General features: G+C 39.2%; 1 protein-coding gene across 1 annotated transcript; it reads left to right on the top strand.

Annotated features, from left to right (window-relative positions):
- Nucleotides 1-224: 224 nt before the first annotated feature.
- Nucleotides 225-23062, top strand: Mid1. The gene is made up of 3 exons (XM_066287509.1): nt 225-900; nt 16857-17055; nt 19356-23062. The coding sequence occupies exons 1-3, from the start codon at nt 460-462 to the stop codon at nt 19664-19666; spliced, it is 951 nt and encodes a 316-aa protein (XP_066143606.1). The 5' UTR covers nt 225-459; the 3' UTR covers nt 19667-23062.
- The last annotated feature ends 246 nt before the right edge of the window (nt 23063-23308 follow it).

Below are 23308 nucleotides of genomic sequence, written 5' to 3'. Positions count from 1 at the left end.
CTTTTATTTGACATTTTAAAAGTGTATCGATGTTTCGCAAATGAGGAACGCAGTCTAGCGGATTTTGGCTTCTTTGACGTTCGAAATCGATATATCGTGCACGAGCCGTTGTAAAGGATGGATCGAGGGATGTTTGCTGGGGAGAGATGTCGCGGATGAAAGAGAGGCGCACGGCGATCGACCGACGCCGTAGATGCCCGGGCGGGCGCCGCAGATGCCCTCAGTCAAGATGGCGGCCGTGAGAAAGAGCCCACAGCAACTCGCCGTGCGGCGGCAGTGCAAAAGTGCCGAGTGATGCGCGAGTCTGCCGTCGCGAGCCCAAAAGAGCATGCAGCACCATGAGCTTGGGCCTTTGGGGGCCCGCACGAGTGCCTAGCGGGCTCTGGGGCCGTGAGGGGGGGCCCTCCGGCTGCCTGCAGCAATGCCCCCGTGCCTCGTGACGCCCCATCGCCCCACAGAATGCCCCGGCGGGCCCAGCCGGGCCTGCTGCTCATCCTGATGGCCGCCGCCGTGGCCGTCGTGGCCGTTACCGTGGCACCTTGTGCCGCGCCCGCCGCGGCTTGCACCCTACCCTGCGCCCCCAGCATCTCAGCCCCAAAACAGTGCCTTCATTTTCTGCAAGAATCGCACAAAGACGAACTGTGCGGCCCCGATCTGTCGTCCGGGCGGCGCCGAACCGCCTTGGCCAACCTTCGGTTTCGTCACTGTTGCGAACACCGGGTCGTCGAGGCCCTACCAGAGACCGCCTTCCGTGATACCAGAACCTGTCGCCTTCGTTTGCAAGAACTACTCGAAACCGACGACCTGGCTCACCAGGCTTCCTGCAGCTACTCAGACCTTCTTTTGCGCTACGATTGCGGACAGAACTACTCGATCGCTTTTAACTGTGATCATTGCAAGGTAAGCTAATCTCCATCTATTCCCCTAAAACACCGACCCCCTGGCGACCAATCCCATGTCCCCATAGAGCGATGTAGCTAATTATCCAACGACAAGAAAAACATCGAAATCAATCGGGCAACAATACTCGTTCATTCATCAATCCCTCCAAAGTGCACCTAGTGGCTGTTCGGGAGTGAGTTTGCGTGGGCACCATCTACAACCAGTTTCTGCGAACCGACCTTGCGCGGTGCAAGTGGTGCGCTCTCCCGCCGACCCGACCGTGGATGATGAACGGTTCATTGTGGCTGATTGGGATTTAGTTAATCCCCCAAGGGAATACACACACACACACACACTTACACACACACACACACACACACACACACACACACACTACCCTTTATAAAAATCGTATTCAATACACCCCAAATTTCCTAGTAGTAAAACGATCAGCACAAGGAAAGAAACTGACCGCGAATCACATAAAACAAAGTGTGAGTCATGTCGCGCAAATTATGAAGCCCTAAAAGAGATTGCTATCGTAGTCTATAAAATTATGAAAATCTGCATAATTTGCTAATACAGAGTTGTGATAAAGGGAACGAGTGACCTTTATACATCTAAAACGGATATTTAATCTAGCGCGTCAAATTACTTTTATATTACATTTTTTTCATATTAAAATTTCATACAAAGTCGCTCTATATCGCAACATTCAATTTTTCAATGAAGCCCGACACTTTTATTACGCTTACGCTTACAAATATACAGGGTGTCCCGTTGGAAAAATAAAAGCTGGCAGGCGCAGCGACGTGCTGATCCGTGTCGTGTTATTACCCAAAGAAAACCAATTGGAAAAACCGAGGCGTTCAAAGAATTTGTTTTCCATTAAAAGTTGTTCGATTTTTCGATTCTAAGGGCGATCCGCTCTCGTATCACAACTCTTACACTAATGAACTCACAATTTCGAAAAGGAGTTGTAAATCACTAATACGATTTTCCCCCATTACACCTGGGCAACACTCGCAATAAAGGGGCACGTAACCTAAACATTTTTCCAACTCTTGAAATACAAGAATGTCTGGTTTCAAGTTCGAGCATTGAAGTAAACCGATATGGCCATGATTGCACGGGCAATGTTTTAAAGTGCTTACGAAGTTTACTTGTTAGCGGTTCGAAGAACTTTCCAGATTGTTTTGATAAACTGCTTTTATTAAACCCAGTTTTTGATTTAATTGCGAAAAGTTGTAATAAAGGCTACGCGAAGGCATTTAATTAAGCAACGCTTATTTCATTATTGTTATATTTGATGGTTGTAGATATGGGTTTCGATAAGAAATCTGAAAAAATGCTTAATATCTATATGAAATTTGGTTTCAGAGGCCATAATACCGTTCCAAATTCTTTTCTACCGCAAATTTAAATAAAATAAAAGGGTCGTTTTACGTGTTAAATAGCAAAGACGCATGAATCCAATGATCGAAAAAAGCCTCAATTCGTTCATTTAGTACACCCATTCCGGGCCCTTATTCGTCGTTCTTCCAATACCAATTCTTCTGGTACCTATTACAGTAATAAAGAGAATAATATGGGACGAGGAAGTTTTTATCAATCGCCTTGACACTATTTCATGGGGCCGTTTTACGCCGCAATAAAAAAAAATTCTAATGGGGCCCAAATCGATATCGATACCCCATCTCCGCCGATGCATTAAAACCAATTTTCCGGGCCATTTTTTTGATACAGCAACTTCATTACATCCCCCCGAGAATTTATTCTATCTGTTAAACGTGATTTTTCAGTGGTATCGCTGGATCAAAGAGGAATTAAACTTCGTTGTCAAAATGCAAAGGCCAACCCGAAATGACAAGTAAACCGAATTTAGTGCCGGCTTAGCGCCGCAGCAGACATTCCAAAAAAAAACTGCCCTTAAATGGTTACGAAGTGTTTAGCGCACCCTGTATAGCTGAGCAGCTTCGTGCTGAATGCACATGCATTAAGCCCACACCGATTGTCGCTAGACGCAATTTTCTTTTATAATGTTGTTTGTCTGATGGCAAAGTTCGTTGTACGAGGATTAAGGGGGATGAATTCGAAGTAAGGAGATGCTGAAGAGAAGAACTTTAATGAAATCGTTCTATATTAAACCCCAAATGCTGCTTTTGAAATTGGCGAATGGTCATTGTGACGTCCTGAAAATTTCACGATAAAATCGTGTGCTAAATAGAACCATCTCATGGAAAACCTTAAAGTCTTGCCATTGCTGACGTGTACTAACAGCACATTGCTCCCCTCTTGAGGCTCAGCTACGACTACCAAAGCCAGAGCTATTAATGCCAGTTTTGCGAACATTGTTAACAAAGGATTGTCGTTGAGTGATATGTTGGCTGGAGGTTTTAATTATTTATAGAGAGTCATCAATAAAGTGAACGTTGTTGGGATAATTGGTTGATTAATTTGCGATTGTTTTTCAGCGCTTATGGACAAATTTTTATTCAGATTTCAACACATCAGAAGTAAAAATTATTTTTAACGATATTACTTTTGGTTAAATGAAATTTTACTTTATTTTATGATTTTGTCCATTGAAATTTATACATAGCACCACTGTCGTTAATGTGGTGAGTGTAACCATCAGTTACCCTTGATCATATATCAGTATTTATTTTTTACATCGAATTCAATGGAAACGAAACGATTCCGTTATTCGACAAAGTGGCCTCCGGGTGAAGTCGACCAATACGAATGTTCAATTGTGAACTATTGGGCCAAGGTGTGTGGTTTTAAACGGTCGATTAGTCAATATTGTTTCATAGAGATAGGGAAAGTTATGGATGACTTGTGCTGGATGTTTCCATTTTTGCGCGTTTTTATTATTATGGAATGTCGATAGAAAATCGTGAAGGATTTTTAACGGAATGAAGAATTGCCATGATGCCTCGGATAAATCAGACGAAAAACATATAGGGAAACTAATTAGCAAAGTGTGAATGACATTATATATAATATTCACATTTCACCTAATGTGTTGCTAACGTCCCTGGGCTCTACAGGGTCAATCGGAAGGTATTGAAGAATCTGAAAATATAGAGTCTGTTCCAAATTAATATGAACAGCATTGGATCTCGGAAAAGATAATAGATGCAAAATCGCTTAAATTAAGAAAAAGGTGCGCAAGCAAATTAACAATCTATTTTTATACCGGTTAAATTCCGAATGAATCCCAGAAAAAAACCAATTATTTTTGCAAATAACTCTTATACAGTTACAGTTAAAGGAAGGAAATTTTTATGTTATTAAAGCACTTTTTCAAAATTTCTTAGCAGTGTCGCCGGTTTTCTTCTCAAGTTTTTACTTTTGAAGGTAAATTGTTAAATTCTTGATTTTAATGTGGACGCAATATTGCATTTTTATATTTTTAAAACCGTCTTAAAGTTCCATTTTCAGACATGTATTACCTTTAGTATTTTCCTAAAAAGCTCTATGAGTTCGAGCCATTGAAACATTTTTTGATAAGTCGAACGTGATTTTGATCTGCAGCGATCTACACAATAAATGAATAAACGCTATGGAACCGTCAAAAATATTTGAAAGTTGTGAAACCTTAATTAATTTAATATGAGCATAATTATATTGACTTATGCGTGTTTTTGAAATCAGCAAAAACCAAGAAAAAAATTCATTCAAATTAAATTATGTTTTTAATAACAACATGGCTAAATTGGGCTCGAATGGGAGTTTCAAGTTATAACAAATAATCAAAAAAATATCGTTATAGCCCAAACATAAATATGCTCCTTTCGTCGTTTCCATAGCATTTATATATTTATTGTGCACCATTGCTATAAGTCAAAATCGTAGCCGTCCCATCAAAAAATGTTCCAGTGGCTGTAACTCATAAAGGTTGTGAGAAAAATATCAAATACATGGCCGAAAAGGAAATCTTTTTACGATTGTAAAAATGTAAATATGTAATCGATGTTGCGCCCATCCGAAGATCTAAGGTGTAACGATTTATCTCGGAAGGTAAGGACTTCACAAGACAACTGGCAACACTGCTGAGAACTTCTCGAAAAAGTGTCTAGATAATCTTAATAAATGAAAAGCGTCATTTCTCTAACTATAACCGCAAAAGAGTTATTTGGAACAGAGGAAAACCGCCAAATTCGATTTTTTTCCGGATATCTTCGCCACCATACGGAATTTAGCCAATATAAAAAGAGATTATTAATTCGCTTTAAAAATTGTGCGACTTTTTCCTAATTTAAGCGATTTTGTATCCATTACCCTTTCCGAGAACCTCACGCCGTTCATCCTTATCTGGGAGAGACTGTACTATAGGAGAGAGAGAGAGAGAGAGAGAGAGAAATGCACAATGGTTTCATAAACAATAATATCCAAATAGGCACGAGGTCCGTTTGAGTCAAAAGATATGTCGAAAATTCTAATGGAATTTTTGACCGCAGTTATTTGGAGGTAACGCACTTTTATGGCCAGTTTTAACCGGTCGTAAACCGGATAATGGCTCTGAAGCTACGCAGATTTAATCTTTTAAAATAGGATTATACTTTCACAATTTTATATCACGGTCAGCTTTATTATATTCTACATGGGGTCAACTTAATAAACTGTTAATCCAAAGATGGGGGAAAAAAACTATCTGCACAAGTGCCTAAACGGCTTTAGCGCGTTTTAAACGGAAAAAATGTTTCATATTTTAAGGGATAAGGCCGTGTCAGAGGGGACTGAATCTGAGCTTGATGAATGGGAGACGCTTTTCCCGGTTTTATGTTCCTTTCAGGGCCAATTTGGGTTTTCCAGTCGTCTCTCGTAGGAAAACGATCGCCGCATTCTAAGAACAAGACTTGAGACGGTGGGCGACTCAATCCCCCAGGCGATGATGATGATGATGATGATGATGATGATTTTTCCGAGACAACGATATTCCCTTAAGTCGCGTCCCCTATCGAAGCATGTTTGAGTTTTAAACTCTCGAACTTTAGCAGTGTCACACGATTAACAATGCAATAGAGCGCCCTTTCAACGTTATTACTTATTTAAGGGCCTTTTAACCTTTACGGACCCGGCCCGTTACAGCATTACGGTAATCTTGCCGGGGCATGGAATTTCCCCTTATATGAGTCGGAAAAGCCAACAATCTCGCTCAATTTAATTGAAATTAGTTCGTTTCGTTATAATAATAAGCGTCGCAATCAGTTTCGCAAACCTTTACTAATCACCTAACAGGGCTGGCATAAAACTAGTTTCTTTTATTGAATTCGGTTTTTGAAACGAGCAACATGTCCAGGTTTCGCCCTGTTTGGGATTCAGTACACTCTCCAGAGAAACTTTATATTAAAAATCAGGGGAAACTGGAACAACGGATTTTTGCCATTTCGAATCGATAAGTAATTCTCGAGTGCCATATGAAGTAGGCTAGATTGTTTTAGGATTTTTTCTAGATATTTCGGGTCGGTTTCTCCCCAACTTCTTCCAAAAATTACCATGTACGTACTGATACAATGTATTTCTGTCTAAGATGTTTTCGCTGCCCTGCCAGTCGCAGACGTCTGAGACATCTGAGATTTTAATATAACTAAAACGAATAAAAGTTTTAAGAATGTTAAAGTTACTTTAGAAGTGATCAAAACTTTCGCAGCCTTTTGCTCTTCTGTGCCGCTGAATCTTTTATGCCCTCGTAAAGTTCCGAACATAAAATTCGACTTAACGCCTGAGATTTCCCATTTTGCATATTTGCCTAATTAGTCCATCTAGTCCGATTTTTTTCTTAAGAAAATAGTTGCGAATCAAGTGCCTCTGCACACTTCAATCCCTACATCAGCGGAGTCCCTGTTCCACTTTAAGCGGCTATTCCCTTTATCTCCCCTTTTCATTCAATCCATCCTCGATCGGAATGAAAAACCGGCTTATGCCACTGAAGAATGCAATTTTTTCCGTACCCGAGCCGAAAATATCATCGCCACATGTTTCCGTCATTTTTTCGGCATTTCATGACTTATGACGCCCCGGTTTTGTGCAAAGGGGATAATAAAGCAAAGAGGGCGAAGCCCTCGAATTAGCCGTGTCCGACAAGAAAGCCCAGAAACGGCATAATAGAGAATGCAAATGCGGTAAGCTCTATAACCGCAAAAATCTGTTCTCGAGTAACCGTATTTGAATGATAATAGAATGTTGCGGATTAAGGGCACCAAGCTCGCTTTGATGTTTTCTGCGTTCGGAAGATTTTCGAGCTTTTCCAGGAAAAATTCACGATTGAATGTAAGTTAGAACGCGTGTCTACCATCGGAAACATACCTAAACTCCCACACTATCTAACGGCACGCACAAGGTTAGAGGCGGCTGTAGAGTTGCCCCCTCCGCCCTTCCTCTCTACCGCCCGTCCCGTCTCTCCACCGGGACGCTGATCGATCTACCCGTGACCCGAATAGGGATTCGACGTTGCCGATTTTACCCAGCAACTTTTGCGGTTCAGTTTCAAATAGGGCAGATATTTCAGCTGACATTCCTCTCTCCGAGTTGTCGTTGGCGTATACCTACATCTGATAAATTTGTCTCCTAATTTAACGAAGTATGACGGGCAGGTGATTATTTGCCTCCATTTTGATACATATAGAAAGTTTGAGAAACGTTTATTAGTTTGAAACTTGGGCAAGAACATGTGGCAGTCTCGATGGCAGTGGATCTGCCTTGAGCACCAGATAAGGGCCGCGTAACAATAGGACAAAAATTGTTCAGCCCTTCAAGTAGATGTCTAAAGTTTTCGTTTTTGTGAGAACTTCTGGCGACTGATTCGACAACAATTCGTACGATTGACTCATTATGGGTCCTACGGAGAGGAACTGAATTCAATGCTGAAACATCGAACCATCAATAACACGCAAATTTCAATTAATATGCAGATCCGTTGATTTTCGAACGTTTTTCTCTAGTGGAGTTTGAATTTGCCGCCAGTGTCATCGCTTAACTGGACGAGAAGCGTCAACTCGTCTGTGGTCGTGTGTCTGTCTCCGTTTGTCACGATGGATTGCACAAAGACAAAAGATGGCGTGCTGAGCTTGTTGCTCTGCGTGATGTAGGATGAAAATTAACAGTCGGCCGCGCACGTAGTGGCCCGATGCTTGAACTCTTGCATTAACTACTAGGAAGGGGGTGCCATTTCGGTTTTTGGAAACGTACCTTCGGCAGCGCCATTTTGAATTCGAACGTCGGCCTGTGATACTTCATTTGAAAAGGAAATTTCGTTCGTTTTCCTAATGCTAAGCACGGCGGCACTAAGCATCCGTTTTACTAACTATGCAACTAAGGAATGTTGTTTCTATCCTATATTCCCTGCGCAAATCACTATATCAGTCGGACAAATTTCAGGCAAAAACAAGTTGAACATAAAAAATCAATTGAAATCGAACAACAATTTTTTTACAATTCCTATAGAGCCCGCTTTCTCCGGAGCTTTTCAACTCTGCGAGCTTCAAAAACTTATGGCGCAGCTCTAAAGCCATTCCCACTTTATCTAGGTCGTACGGCTTCAAATTATGTAACTCACCCATCATAGTCAACCCTCTGGGGTCAGCGAAGCCACCCAGAATTAATGTGACGTCATGTCCGTGTCGCCGTCAGGTGATTGATGCCCATCAGCCCTTCGGCGTCACATACACAAATATACAAGGGAGGTGCAAGTAGCATCATTGACGATGATTTTGCGAGGGACCGCTGGCTCCTGTGGATTGTTGTTGCAATTAATGTGACGTCATTTGCATATGACAAAAGCAGAAATAAGATAATGATGTTGGATATAGAACACCGGTATACACGTGAATGTGCACGTGAGCAACACCATAGAGGATTCCAGATGAAGGTCAGTTTGGTTATTGTATGAAGCAATATACCGGGTGTAATTAATCAGTTTCTAATGAGTTCGGTAATAAATCACGACAAGAATAGAAGGCGATCTTCCACAAGAGGTCAAAGACTTCCGACTAAATTGAATTTTGTTGTACTCAGGAAGAAGAGCATCTGTACGAGCTCGTATCGAAGCCCGATACTGTCGTGGGACGTTAAACATGGCTTTTTAATAAAAGCGGCAGCGTCTGGAGTTTATTAGCAAACAAGGAAGGAAATAGAAGCCTCAGAAACCGAACCTGTGATGAACGAGACATCCTCCATTAAAAAACCATCTGACCCATCAATCTTGAAATTAGCTTAAGATCCGACACGTAGAACCAAAAATTGTTGACTTATTGATTAGATTTTTCTACTCGTAAAAAAGCCGCATCAATCAATCATAGAAAACCTGAAAGAAACAGAAATTAATTACGTAGAAAAACATTTATCTTCCCATTTTACTGTCTACATCCCTCCGTCCCTTTTCGAGGGCGAAAGGCGTAGCCCCGAAAGGAAAAAATACCAAATTACTCTCTTATTTGCTGATGTAGGTACCTTGTGAATTGTGAAGTTTGTTTCAACCTTAATCCGAGCCAGAAGCGTTCAATTGAATCACAAAGGCAGATGGCCGTTCAAAACTGGATTGTTTGATAAACGAATGAAGAAACGAAAAGTAGGATTTCAAAAATACCAGCAAACAATACGGCACTTACAACGAAAAACAGGCTTGAAAAAACCTTAATACAGATTCATGCCTGAAAATTAATAATGACATGCAGGGGCGGGCCTAAGAGAGATTAAGCCGAAACTGGAAGGGCCTTTTTATAACGCCCTTTTGTTCAAGAGATTAATTGAAAGCGATATAATTAGCGTTGTTTACTCTAAGGGGGGTAATGTTATTGCTAACGCTGTGAATGTTCCAAATGTTCAACATGACTGGAAATGGATTTTGAATTTATAAACCTTTTTCCCAGTCATCTATCAATCAGTTTCTCAGGCGTGAACTTGGTCTATATTAAACGACAATATTTAGACGACATATTTTCGTGGAGAGCAGCCAAATTATCAAGCCGAAAACGGCCAAAATGGAGCGAGTAAATTCCTGTACAGATAATTTAGGGACGAGGGAATTTATGGATTAAGGGCCCTCAAAATTGCCAAAAGAATTCATTGGGCTTTTATGACGCCCGTTTTCATTAAGGAACAATTTGCATCCTCCCCGATCGCCTGATTTATGGTGTGGAGATCTTTTTGAGAAACTTGAAGAACTGGAACATTGAGAATTTTGGAAATAACCAGAAAAATAGGGTTTTCGTTTGATACCGTGAGTAAGTGCAAGGTTCCTCTGATCGTTTGGGGTGCCCCGAGAAACATTCGGGCAATTTTAAGACAATAAAAAAACGATGGCAACATTGGATCTCTGTTAACGACTGATGTGAAGGTAAAACCAGCCAGACTTTCGAACCAAAAGAGGTTGCTATTTAACGCATGAGATACCAGCGATGAGGATTTTTCCGGAAACTAGTATGGATGGTATTTTTCGCGTTTTCAAGTAAACGAATGTATTTCTTTATCAGTTTTAAATTGAAATTCTGGTTAGTTTAATATTTGCAACACAAAAAACAGCCCCGAGTGCTGCAGCGCTCGATTGTTGCAACGTCTTTGAATGCACTCTTTATCTAGACGTTTGAGAATGTTCACAAGAAATAGCTCCATTTATCCCCAAAACTTTACAATAATATCGGAAGTATTCATCTCGGGTTAACTCTTACGCAGAAGCAACATTCAGACAGTTTAAACAAAAAAAGTAAATCTGGCTACATCGGATCCACTTTGACAACTGACGGCAACCTAGAACCGGCAATGCTTTCTTGAAAACAAAAGAGCCGCGCTTAGTTGCCATTTAACTAATGAGATCCAATTAATGGAAATTTTTTTCTGAAAATCAATGCGAAATATTTTCTGGCTTATTTTAGATCGAACGAATTTTGGATCGATTAAGCTCGGTTTTTGGGCACACAAATCACTCGGTACTTGCGGTTTGATCATTGGCTTGCACGTGTGTCAATAATTCGATTCGTGTTAGAGTGGAAGAAAAAGCCTCAAAGACTATTGATAGAGAAATGTTTGCCGTTTTCATTGATATGGTTAGACAGTGGGCTGTTATGGATAAAGTCAATATTGATGGCTCCTCAAGCCTTACCGGGGAACGGTAGTTGTTACCTCATGGGGATATTTTTGGACGAGATCTTGATTTGAAACATGCAACTCAGACACAAAACAAGGGTTTCAAGGCAATTAGGAATCCGGAACAAACCCCCGTAGAATCGAGCGTATTTCCCCCCTTTTCTCTCGGTTTAATAAACTGTCAATTTTCATCTGTCTCTATCCGCCGCCTTTCTCGTTATTATAAAGTTAAATGGATCTCGTAATTGCTAATCTGATCGATCGTCATGTCCGCCATTATTTGCATTCTAATGGGGGTGGTGTCGGAAAATTTCCCGTTTCTGTTATAAAGGAGGGAAAACAGTAGAAAATTCGGTGGTACAAGCAAATTGCCAGGTAAACAACTCGTCACGTTTTCGCTACGTGAAACGTGTAACACGCGTGAGAACACCGTTCAAAAGACAAACAAAAAGAGAATTGTTTCCCGCTTGCATTATAGCCACCACAAAAGCCTTTAATTGTGCGGCTAAGCCCGTACGGAAGGCGAATTATGCCCACCTTGTTTAGATTCAAGTTGCGGAAATTTATTATCGAACGGGCCGGCTGCTTTGTTCCGCCCTAGTTGCTTCTAAACGACAAGAATTCAAATCCTCCTCCGACCCTCACCACATCACTACGGCATTCCGTCAAAGTGGCATTCATTAAGCCCTCAAGTATGTCGTCTATTTCACGTTACAGGGATGCGGAATTAAGTATATCAACGCAACAGGTTTGTCTATTAAAGCTTCATTAACTCGAAGCTTATTATAGTTAACTGCTCTCCGAAATTAGAGCCGGGTCACAAAACATTATGGTTGAATACCTTCATGTACCGAGTTAGAGGTAAACAAAAACGCCAAATGACTTATACTGAACATAGTCTGACGGGCAGAACGGACCTGTCTCTGCTCCGTTTAGAGATGTCGAACACACGGTATAAACACACAGAAGTAATAAAAGGTCATGCAGTACAAGAATCAACACAACTTTTACTGGGAAGATACAAGCCGGACGGTTATTTCTCCCCGGGGAAGTAGTTTCGTCCTTTCATTCTGTTAGGGCCAGTTTCAGGTTACAAGAAGCAGGTTTTTCAACTTTAATGGAATTTCGAAAACACAATAATTTAACGGAGAAGATATCCATTTCCGGTCCGCGTATGACCGTCCATCAAACTGAAATTGCTTCCATTGAAAGATCAAAGTTTGAAATATTCCTTTTTATAGTTTCCATGTCGGCGGATACTTTTGACGAGGGTCTAACAAATTTTGCTGCTTCGTCGAGGAATTTTTTATATATTGCTTCTAATACGAAGAGTTGTTATATAGATTGTCCATTTGCGACCACTTAAGGTCTATATCCAGGACGCTGACACCCCGAAAATGGGTGCGGATTGATAAATCTCCGCTCGGAGATAGAGCTTTGTGCATTCCCGATGGACATATAAAAAGAATAAATAGGTTCTAGATTAAGAAGAATTAAGTGAATCGATAGCCCCAAACTTATTCCTTCTTCAAAATAATCCCCGTCTAAGCCGATCCTTTCGAGACCTAAACATCGGACCAGACAAAAAACAGAGGGTGTAAGTCAATTGCGCCCGTTTGTTGTCTCTTATTCCACGTCTATTGACCAGAGTCTCGCAGACACACAAAAACTGACACACTTTTGAATTCTACTTGCAACGTGAATAGAAAAAGGAACATCTACCAGTAATGATGATAATAATAAATCAATCAGTGAAGGGACTATTGTGTATAGTCGAGAGGATTTGCCATCAATCAGCGGTTTTATTCGGCATAAAATAAAATTTTCCATTTGAGCATAAACCGAGTTAATAAATCATCGAAATTATGATGGCTGGCCGGATAATCGAATTAGTAGGAGATGGGAGAAAGAGACAAGGCACCAGGCTAAGTCAGCTTGATGGTCAACAGTTTGTAGCTAGGGAAGAGTCCAGTATTGGTCAATGGAAGCAACGCACCGTTCTTTGTATTAACGTGAGGCTTTGTTAAAAAAATATATATAACTCGAAGGTGTCCTTTATAAAAGACAGCTGGTGCTTGTCCTCTAACAATATGAAGCAAATTTTTAGAAGATCAATTGATGTTAGGTTAAATCCCCAAAAATTCAAATACCCCGTCGGTTTTTTTTTTTGCAAGAGAAGTGTCCCTCGCGATGGACATACAATATACACATTTGGGAACAGCCAAATGGAATAAATTCACTACCTGATTATTTCGACATAAGTGAAAATGATACCGAAACACATCAAATTTAGGTTCTGAAATCACGTCCAGTAATGTAAAAATGTCATCCCTAAATTTAACCCGCTTTGCGTGACAATTGCAACCCCGAATTTTTTTTAATTGGAAGCATGGGTGTGTGATACCTCGATTGAAAGGTCTGTTCATTCTCTATTCAAAGCTCCTACGGTTTTAAACTTTATTGCGAAGAATAATGGAAAACAATTAATTTATGTAACCGACGACGTTCTTTACGATAAACTTAAAACTTAATGGTTAATTCCGTATCGTTATTGATAATATAATAAAATAATAGAACAAATCAATCTCAATCTTCTTTGAGATGTTCAAAATGCATGCCTCGAACCTCTTGGCAATATCCTAACCGTAAATAAAAATGTCTTCTAACGTTAATCAATATCTGAGGCGTAACCGATCTAATCGCAAGTGTTCTTTTTCTTTTTAAGTCAGCTAGAACACGTGGTTTAGTTCTGAACACCATACTCTTGACATATCCCCATAAGTATAACTCTAATGGAGCAAAATCAGGTGATTCAGCTGGCCATTCTAACGATCCTCGCTTCCCTATCCACTGATTTGGAAAAACTAAGACGAGGTGCATCAAGGTCGATTTGTTTTGTGATCTCATTACATTATCAATAACGAAGCGATATTCGTTAATAAGTTTTTAGTTTTTTGCAGAGAATTTTGTCAGTGGCATGAATTTATGGTTTTTTCTATTCTTCTTTCAAAGCAAAGTTTAAAATCACAGCTATTTTGAATAGTGAATGAAAAGACCTTTCAAATGAGGCATCACAAAACCATACCATCAATTTAAAAATTTGCGGGTTGCAATTGTCAGACAAAGGGGCTTAAATTTAGGGATGAAATTTTTACGATACAGGACGTAATTTCAGAATGTAAAATCGACGTGTTTTAATATTTTTTCATATACCGCGAAATATGCAGTTATTGAATTAATTCCATTTTATTTGCTCCACCCTGGATGTGGGACGACGTGACATTTTCCGGTATTGGTTGAATTCTACGTACGCAGCTTCAAGGTATTTAGGAAAAATGACCAAAAGAGAGTATCCATTAGAATGGACACAAGTAGTACCCACGTCAAGATTTTACATTTTTCAATTCGGTTCAAATTCTAATCAGTCTTAGCATCGAACTGGTAAATTCTTTCGGATTCTTCCTATACGGGGTGTGTATAAATAAAGTGAGCTCCATGGAGATTTTTGAAGCGGGAAGAGATACAAAGTGGCTCCTTACTAGAAAAAAGATGCGCATTTATATGCTCGTTCAGAAAATGTTTTAAAGTTAAAAATATCTACAGAAGTTGTCGAAATAGAAGAAAAAAACTGAAAACTGCGATTTGGGAAAATCATAAATTATGGGTGCATCGTTTAAGTAAATTCTACGAAATTTTGTAGTTCTGTATTATCGATAATCGCCAATAAAATGACTTTCTCAGAATTTTTCCACACCTTTTAGATTTCGAGAAATTATACCTAACTTTGTTATTTTTTACGGCCGTCATCCTGAATTTTTGTGGACATCGAATAGGTAATATAAAAAGATTTTTAACCATGTATGACAAAACTGCCTCTGGACCTGCCGAAAGCAAAGAAAAAAATGAAAAAAAAACATCTTTTCATTTTAGTAGGCTCAAAAACAAGTGCTATGTTTTACACTATTCACAGAGCACTAATATATCGCGTATTCTGTTTAATGAGACAATAAAAAATTAATATGTTTTTGAATATTATCGCAATAATATCATAAATTTTATCAAAAAAATGAACAAAGGAGCACAAGGAAAGAATAAGTACCTTTACATACTATGCGTAGGAATTACTGATCCTAATAACCATAAAAAATGTTCAAATATATCTCCGTTATGGTTAACACAAACCCTGCAGCGCTTAATAACGGACATAAAATCACTTTTTACCATATCTGGAAGTATTTCTTGAATGGTTCACACAATTGCAGCCTTCCACTCTGCTACTGTATCGTAGGATCTGCAGTAAACCTTATCTTTTACATATCCCCATACAAAAAATTCCACAGATGTCGAGTCTGGAGAGCATGCTGGCCAATTAACGCATCTTCGATTTTTCTTGATATAAAAATCGTTCTATAATTTTATTACTTAAAAATTTTTCCGGATAAAAGTGTCAAACTGATAAAAATAACTTTCCAAGAATAAAAACTCATTTCAAATACTAAAATGGTGACGACTTGTTTGTAGCTCGTCACGAAAGTATTCACAGGATCACTAAAGTCTAGTGGTGCCTCTTGATGATGAAACATAGCACTTGTTTCTAAACCCATTAAGGTGAAATGGAGTTTTTGCTTAATTTTTCTACTTTGGCAGGTCCAAAGGCACCTTTGTAACACATGGTTAAAAAGCTTTTTTTATTGTCTATTCGATCCCACCAAAGTCCAGTATGGCGACCATAAGAAATAATAAAGTTGGATATAATTTCTCGAAATCTAAAAGACCTGAAAAAGGTATGAAGACGTCATTCGATCGGCAGTTATCGATAACACTGAGCTGCCAAATTTCGTAGAATTTACTCAAACGGTATTCTCATAATTTCTGATTCTCGAAAATAACAGTTTTCAGTGTTTTCTTCATATTTTGACAACCCCGTACATATTCTAGTTTTAGCATATTTTTTGAACGGGCACAAAACTGCGCATATTTTTCTCTAATTTCAGCCACGTTGTGTCTCTTACCGCTTCCATAATCCCCATGGAACTCACTTTATTTGGGACACCCTGTGTGGCGCCCAAAAAATTTGTCTGATGCGACGGTTTTCGTTCTTGATAAACCCAACATTAGGAGCGTCAGCGCAATAACAAGGTTGCCATATTCAGCTCTAAGATATAAAACGCAGCTCCTGGACATATCGTTTGCTCTCTCTCTCTCTCTCTCTGATATCTTCCAGAAAAGAATCCATCTTCCAGATAAAATTATCAAGCCGTTCATAATCACGGTCTCGGTAAGCTCGGAGAACACTAAAGACTGTGTTCGTGAAAGAATGTCTCCATAGCCAAAGCAAAGCCGACAAGGATAATGATCTTGGCGCTGCTTAAGCCGATGTGAAATGAGAATTTTTTAAATGGCACAAGAATAAAAAGGCTTTAAGTCTGACTAAAAGTTGAAAGCAACCGAAGCCTTCACTTCAGATTAATGAGGGGCAGGAGTTTTCAAATAACAATAATAATGATTATTATTATTATTGTTATTATTTTTATTATTATTATTATAATTATTATCATTATTATTATTATTATTATTATCATTATTATTGTTATTATCGTTGGACCCGCCAGGATGGCGATTCACTAATTGGGCGGCATCAACAGTTGGTCGCGTGCGAATGAGGTTCAACTTTGACCTTTGGGATACGCGTCTGCATATTGCCATATATTATGAGTGTATGTATCATAAGGAACAATTAGCTTTGGGTGTGATTCTGTAACATCCGATGAATCTTTACAGCAGTGTAACGCTGCAACTCGTTTCAGTTAGTTGTTGCCTTAGCGTCGGATGTAAGTAGCTACAGAACTGAGGCATTTTGTTAACTTATTAAAGTCGTTTTGCAGGTAGCGTATCGTCGTTGGGTCTGCAGCGAGCTGGTGCCGTTCTACGGCAAAGGGGGTGGTCGTGTGCCCCCCTGCCTACACTTCTGCCAGGACGTGGAGCAACAGTGCCCTTACCTGCTGCCCGACCAGACCCTCACGCCCAGCGAAGCGGCGCACCCTACGCCCCAATACGCAGGAGAACCTAATTTCCTCTGCCTCGGTAAGGTTCAAATAGCTAAATCATGAAAAAGCAATGAATTTTTCCCGATTTAAACCTACGAATAAACCAGATCGTCTGCTCGGTCGAGATTTCCCTTTAAGGCCTGAATTATTGATTCTCAGTTAAGGTTTGAAGCGATGGTCAAGCGGTAATCTGACATGCAACGTCCGATTCGAGACGGATCAAACTTGCAGAGATGTAAGATGGCTTCTTAAGCTCGCCTAAGGGCAATTAAATTCACTTAGCAAATGAGGTGTCCTTGTTGAGCTATGAGCGTAATTGGCTGACTTATTATTTAGCTCTGCGATGGGATCGTGGGCGTTACTTTGGCAGGATCATTTCGAATACTATACAGGAGGGTAGGATTTTGAAGTTACGCACCTTGTGGGCAGAGGCGGGGATCGAAGATGTAATTATTTTGGAAACTTTGAACCCAGCATCTGGGCGCCTATAAATAAAAACCCGACGCAACTAAGAGTGGAAATAAATCATTGGAAACAAGAAGATTTGGTCAAAATGTGTTTCCGAGGGTCAAAAGGACAGGGAAAGACGTAGGTGGAGTTTAATTAGTGAGGAGTGGCTTTTACTTCATGTGAACTCGATTTCACGTGAATACTTAGTTTAACTTCCTAAAAAAAAGTTGGGTATTAACCCTAAGAAAAGAGTTCTCGTTTGTCTCGACTTCTTGAGTAAATGCGATTGCTGCAATCATGCTACTGTCGATATCAACACAACGTTGTCAGGTTTTAAAAATGATCTTAAAATTATGTGATTTTCTTCCCCCTCGATGTGATTAGGTTCATTATAATATTATGATAATTGAAGGTATTCCACGTCTTCATTACAATATTTGATGATTACCAAATGGGTTTTTCGTGATTAAGGTTCGTGAGCTCTCAAATGGGATCATTTTTTAAAAATGTCAAAATTTGCGAAAGGAAGAAAGTGCGGACTTGGCAATACCGCCCCTATCCTCATAGAATTGGGTCAATATATTCCGCATATAGGATTAAACAGGAAACTACTTTAAGATCCAGTGGGCTAAATTGCGCAAAGTGCGGTACTCTTTAACAATTATTCCTGTATACAGGGTGTCCCAGAATATGTGGGCGATCTCTCGGATTCATAGAAAATGCGTTAAAATAATATGATTTAAAAAAAAAATTGTACAGACCCTTCCCATGGAGTCACAAGCTTCTAAAGCACGCCGCTGGAAATCAGTTTTTCTTGAATAAATTTTAAAATACTTAGTGGAGTCAAATAATTTTTAGTATAATGGATGTTAGATGGGATTCCTTGTAATTACACTTTTTAAACACATTTGTTTTGTTTGCCAGGAACGGACTAGTTTTAACACAAAAAAAAAGATTTTTCTACACCCTGTATCCATGAAAACATCAAAATAACTTTTTTAGATAGTTTCTACCTTAGTCTAAAACAAATTATTCTTGCTCGTTATCGCAATATAAGCCGTTTTTGAGCAAAATAATTTTTACCGAATATGGCTTTCATTAAATAATTTTGCATGTTGGGTCAATATGAGCTCCTAATTGTACGCATTTCTTGGCTATAAAAATTGAAGATTGTTGGATTCTCCACAATGCTCCCAATTTTTTTCTTATCTCCTCACAAAGAAAAACAATTCTTTTCAATAGGTTTTCCCTATTTTGTAATAAAAATTATTGCAAAGCTTAAGCCACTGTAATTTATCAACTGACTCTAGTACACAAATATTTTTCGGTAAAAAAAAATAATCGAAAACGATTAATTTTTACGATAACGAGCAAAAAAATATATTTTTTAGTCTAAAGTAGGGGTTATCTAACAAGGTTATTTTGATGTCTTTATTGATATAGGATATAAAAAAAATGATGATTTTTGTATAAAAGCTGGTCCATTGGTGAACTAGACAAGTCGAATAGGTTTAAATGGTATAATTTAAGATATTTAATTACGGTAAGCACTTTGAAACTTATTCAACAAAACGAATTTTCAGAGACGCCCTGTAGAAGCTTGTACCTTCGTAGGAAAGGTCTCTACAACCAACGTTTGTAGGAACCTGTCATATTATTTTGACGCATTCTCCATGAATCCGAGAGACTGCCCACATACCCTGGGACACCCTGTACATCGAATGCAGGGGCGCACTTTTCGAATTTCGTTTCAGCATCACTAGCGCCCACTGTTAAGTGGCCCACCACATTGAATTAATAATATATACCGATGGATGGTGTGACGACTCACGGGGGAGGCTTTTCTAGTTTCGTGTTCGAAGGCGTTCTAATAGCCGTATTTTGTAGATCCGAATATTCCCCGGTTGGAGCAGAGGCCGAACACAACAACGGGAGACGAAGACTGCTGTTATAGCCATTGTGGGGCGCCGGGCCGGGGCGACGTCTACGTGTGCGCAAACTGCCCCGGAAGACCGGCGAACGGCACCACCGAAGCCCAAGTGCGCCCGAGGAGTACCACATCCGGCACGAGGACTTCCATCGTGTCCCGGTGGATGTTGTGGACAGTTTTGTTATTGACGCTGCGACCCACGAACCTCTTAAATTGTTTTTTGACCGGTACCGCGAACAGTGTTCGGACAGTGCCGGAGTGTTGCTGATAGCGAGCAGCTACTGACTCGAGCAAGGGACGAAACGAGATAATGCCGCCATTCCCGATGACGTCGTCGGCGGCGGCGATTAGTTTTAGGTGGTTAATATGTGTTCGAGCCGGCGTCCGCGGATCTGTCTGTGCCCGGCGTAGACTTTGCTCAAGGGAAAGGGCCTCCTTCCGACCTCTCAAAGCGATTCTATAGATCGGCACCACAATTTGGGAGGAGTGACCCAGAAAACTTATAAAATACGATAAAGTCGCTATGAGAGCAACCCAGAAGGCTTTTGAAACCAGTCATCAACCAGTAGTCTCCCTTTCCCCTCCTTCACCACGTTAATTCCACGTAGCTCACTAAATTTTTATCAACATTAATGTGTTCAGCAAAATACACTAAACAACACTATAATAGTTATGGCGACCAAAGCTTTTAACCGCAAATCCGCTCAGTGCATTTCGACATGTGGCAGATTTACCGTTAAACCTACTAATACAGTTACTAAAGTCATATATTCATATAATAGGTTTTGTCGTGTCATTATGCCAAGTTTAGCGGTAGGCTGATGATACACCGATTATTGGGAAATCGAAGAAGTTCATGCATAGGCAAGATGTGAAGCGAAGGAAATGAGTAATTCTCAATGACATTTGAGGTTGTGATTTTTTACTAGCTTTGTTCACGTTTCGCAGCGCCGTCATCGGTTCCCGATAACACAGCCGAACATCAGACCACCGACTAATCTAAAATTTTACTAGTAAGAGCGTAAATGCTGCCTGTGTAGACTCTCACAATTAATAATTATGATTTTTTTCTTCGATAAATAACGCACAAACATTGTAATAAACGCATTCAATTTTGGTCGTATATTGTGTAGGTAAGTTATAACGAACGAACTTCAAAAAAATAAAATAAAACGAATATCGCGCTCATTACAAGGCCAATACATTGGGTATACTGTACATACATAAAATATCTCGTAAACGGTTTATTTTTGTAGCTCCGGAGCTAGAAGCCCTAAGTTTACCATGCGCACAGACAGCCCTCTGCCACGGACGCCTGGCGAATTTTTTAGAGAAAAAGAGTTATATCTTTATGCACATAGTTTATTTAGGAATGCTCTATTGGAGGGATGGGGTCGGAGGCTCGGAGAAGAAGAAAGCACTTAAAAGAGTTGGTCAATAGGAAACCTTAATGGCGATGGTTGTTTTTACCCGATCCAATCCCTACAAGGCTATTGCGAAGTATCTAGTCGGTAATATAATGTAATGGATTGTTAAACAAATGTTGAAGATATATTATTATCATTAATTAATTTATTTTTTACAGCTTTTATGATACGAAGAACTTGTAATCAAATCGAGAAAATGGGCGCGGCCCCGAAAACAGGGCCCGCCTCGTTGAACCTATTTTATACAGGAAACCTTTTAATTCCGATTAAAAATACGCTTTGATGGTGGATTGTTATTATGGCAGCTGCAGCAGCCACCCCCTGTACTGCAGGGGCGGGGAGACGGGACGCGTTTCGAGAACGAGAAACATTTTAATAGTCCAAGCAAACAGGATTAATTTCTGTAATACTTTTGTGTCCGTCCATTTTGAAATTTATAGTTCGCCGTCATTTCTCGATAAAGGAATTGTCGTTTTCGAAGCTCGCCCTCGTTAAAGTTTCATTTTGTTGTTGGGAAGACGGTCGAGGTGGAAAGAACTCAACAATGAGGCAATTTCACATTTAGGCATCACGACTGAGGACGGAATTAGTAGTAGGCACGTATCAAACCATTTTGCCCTACCAACATTTAGGAGTTATAACTTTCTGCCCTCGGCCCTTTTTTGCAGTGACCAAAATACCTTTGCAAAAGCCTGATAAGCGAACACCATCCTGCAAATTTTGTAATCCACACTGATTAATAAATGGCAATTATTGTAGGATCTAAAACATTGTCGAGTGAAACTGATGAGTTGTTAAAAACGTGATGAGATTTTCATATATTATATTTAGTATATTATTAGTTGTTGGGTCATATATTATAGAAATTTTCGAACTGATTCACCAGTAGATCCTATAACTAAAAGAAACTTACATTTTAGGATGTCGTTTTTAGTTTAATGTTAAAGTGCTACTGCCACACTAATTCCAAAGTGTTTTAGCGGCCGGTTTTAGCGATGATGGTTAAACATGTCAACGATATAATAATTACTATTAAAGAAATAATGGCACAATTTTCTTCATATCAGCTGCAACTAATTTTATTTCTTAGACGGGCAAAAGCGACCTAACACCCCTCGACACACCCCCAAACCGCAAACGATTTCATAATAATTTCGATCAGGGTAACATTTGTATTTTATTGTATGTATTTATTATAATTAAATTATTGATAACGAACTGTTTGCGACCAGGGTGGAGGGGGACGTGTTAGGCCTCCGCACTATTACTCTTCAAGAGATCATAATAATTGTATTAATAACCCTAACAACAAAAGCTCAATTTTTCAATTAATAACGTGTAAATTTTTAATCAGGAAAGCAAAACAGGAACTTTAAAACATTGTCAAGGAGGTCGTAGGAAATTACTATAAATTACAAAATAAATTAAGAATAGAATAAATAATTCTATTTGAGAAAACGTACGTGCATTCATTCGCATATGCCTCAAAATGTTTTCAAATATGTGCGATCAATGTCGTCATTTTATATATACAGGGTTATTCAACCATTTACGGGAGAAACCGAAAAGCATTGAAATTAAGGTCATTGTGCTGAACCAAGTCATCAGCTAATTTGGACAATAAAAATTCTTGTTAAAGTCAAAAATGAAATCTACATTAGTCATATTTTGAATCGCCCTGTATAATTTGTTAACTGAGTAGTCCTATATTTGAGGCATATCGTTTACCTAACTCGAGTGTTTTTAGTGAAGAAATCAAAATGTGTTTGTAAAAAAAACATGAAGGTGTGTAATTTGGGCCGTTTTGTAGATGAATTTGTACTTTCGTCCGCATGTTAATGCAACAAAAATATGGGACGAATAAGCGTCTCTTATTTAGTGTTTGATTAACCTCGAACATTTACTGGTAGCTGGATGGGTGCCTGGATAGATTGAGATCGCCGCTGGTCTTAAGGGGAATTTCAGAATGGTTAATTGAACTGGAGGCGTGTTAAGCGGTACCATTTTAATATACCCAGGTAGACAAACGTTCCCTTGAAGCACTGAATACCAGACACACAAATGACTAATCTTATGTAATATTTTCATTGTGAGCCATAGATAAATATGTTATTAATAAACTTGTAATGTAAAGATACATATATACATATTAAGTCATTTAATTGTTGTTTTTGTACATTTTTGTTACAGCAGCGTTGTAAAATTTTAGTAAACATAATAAATATTATGTAGTTTAAAATGTTATTGTTTATGTCGGGTTATTGATACGTTAATTGGCTACGTCAGTTATACAGTCTGTCCCGGATAAGAACGAATAGGATGGAGATTTCGGACACGATAATAGATACAAAATCGTTTAAATTAGTAAGTGGTGCAATTTAAAGCAAATTAATAATCTAACTTTATGTCGGCTAAATTCCGAATGGTTACGAATATATCCGGAAAAAAACGAGTTTGTCAGCGTTCATTTTTTTACAAAAAAA

This window comes from Euwallacea fornicatus, chromosome 11, assembly GCF_040115645.1.
Source record: "Euwallacea fornicatus isolate EFF26 chromosome 11, ASM4011564v1, whole genome shotgun sequence".
NCBI classification, from domain to species: domain Eukaryota; kingdom Metazoa; phylum Arthropoda; class Insecta; order Coleoptera; family Curculionidae; genus Euwallacea; species Euwallacea fornicatus.
Note: the sequence above shows the minus strand (reverse complement) of the source record. Positions and strands in the feature narration are given on the sequence as shown.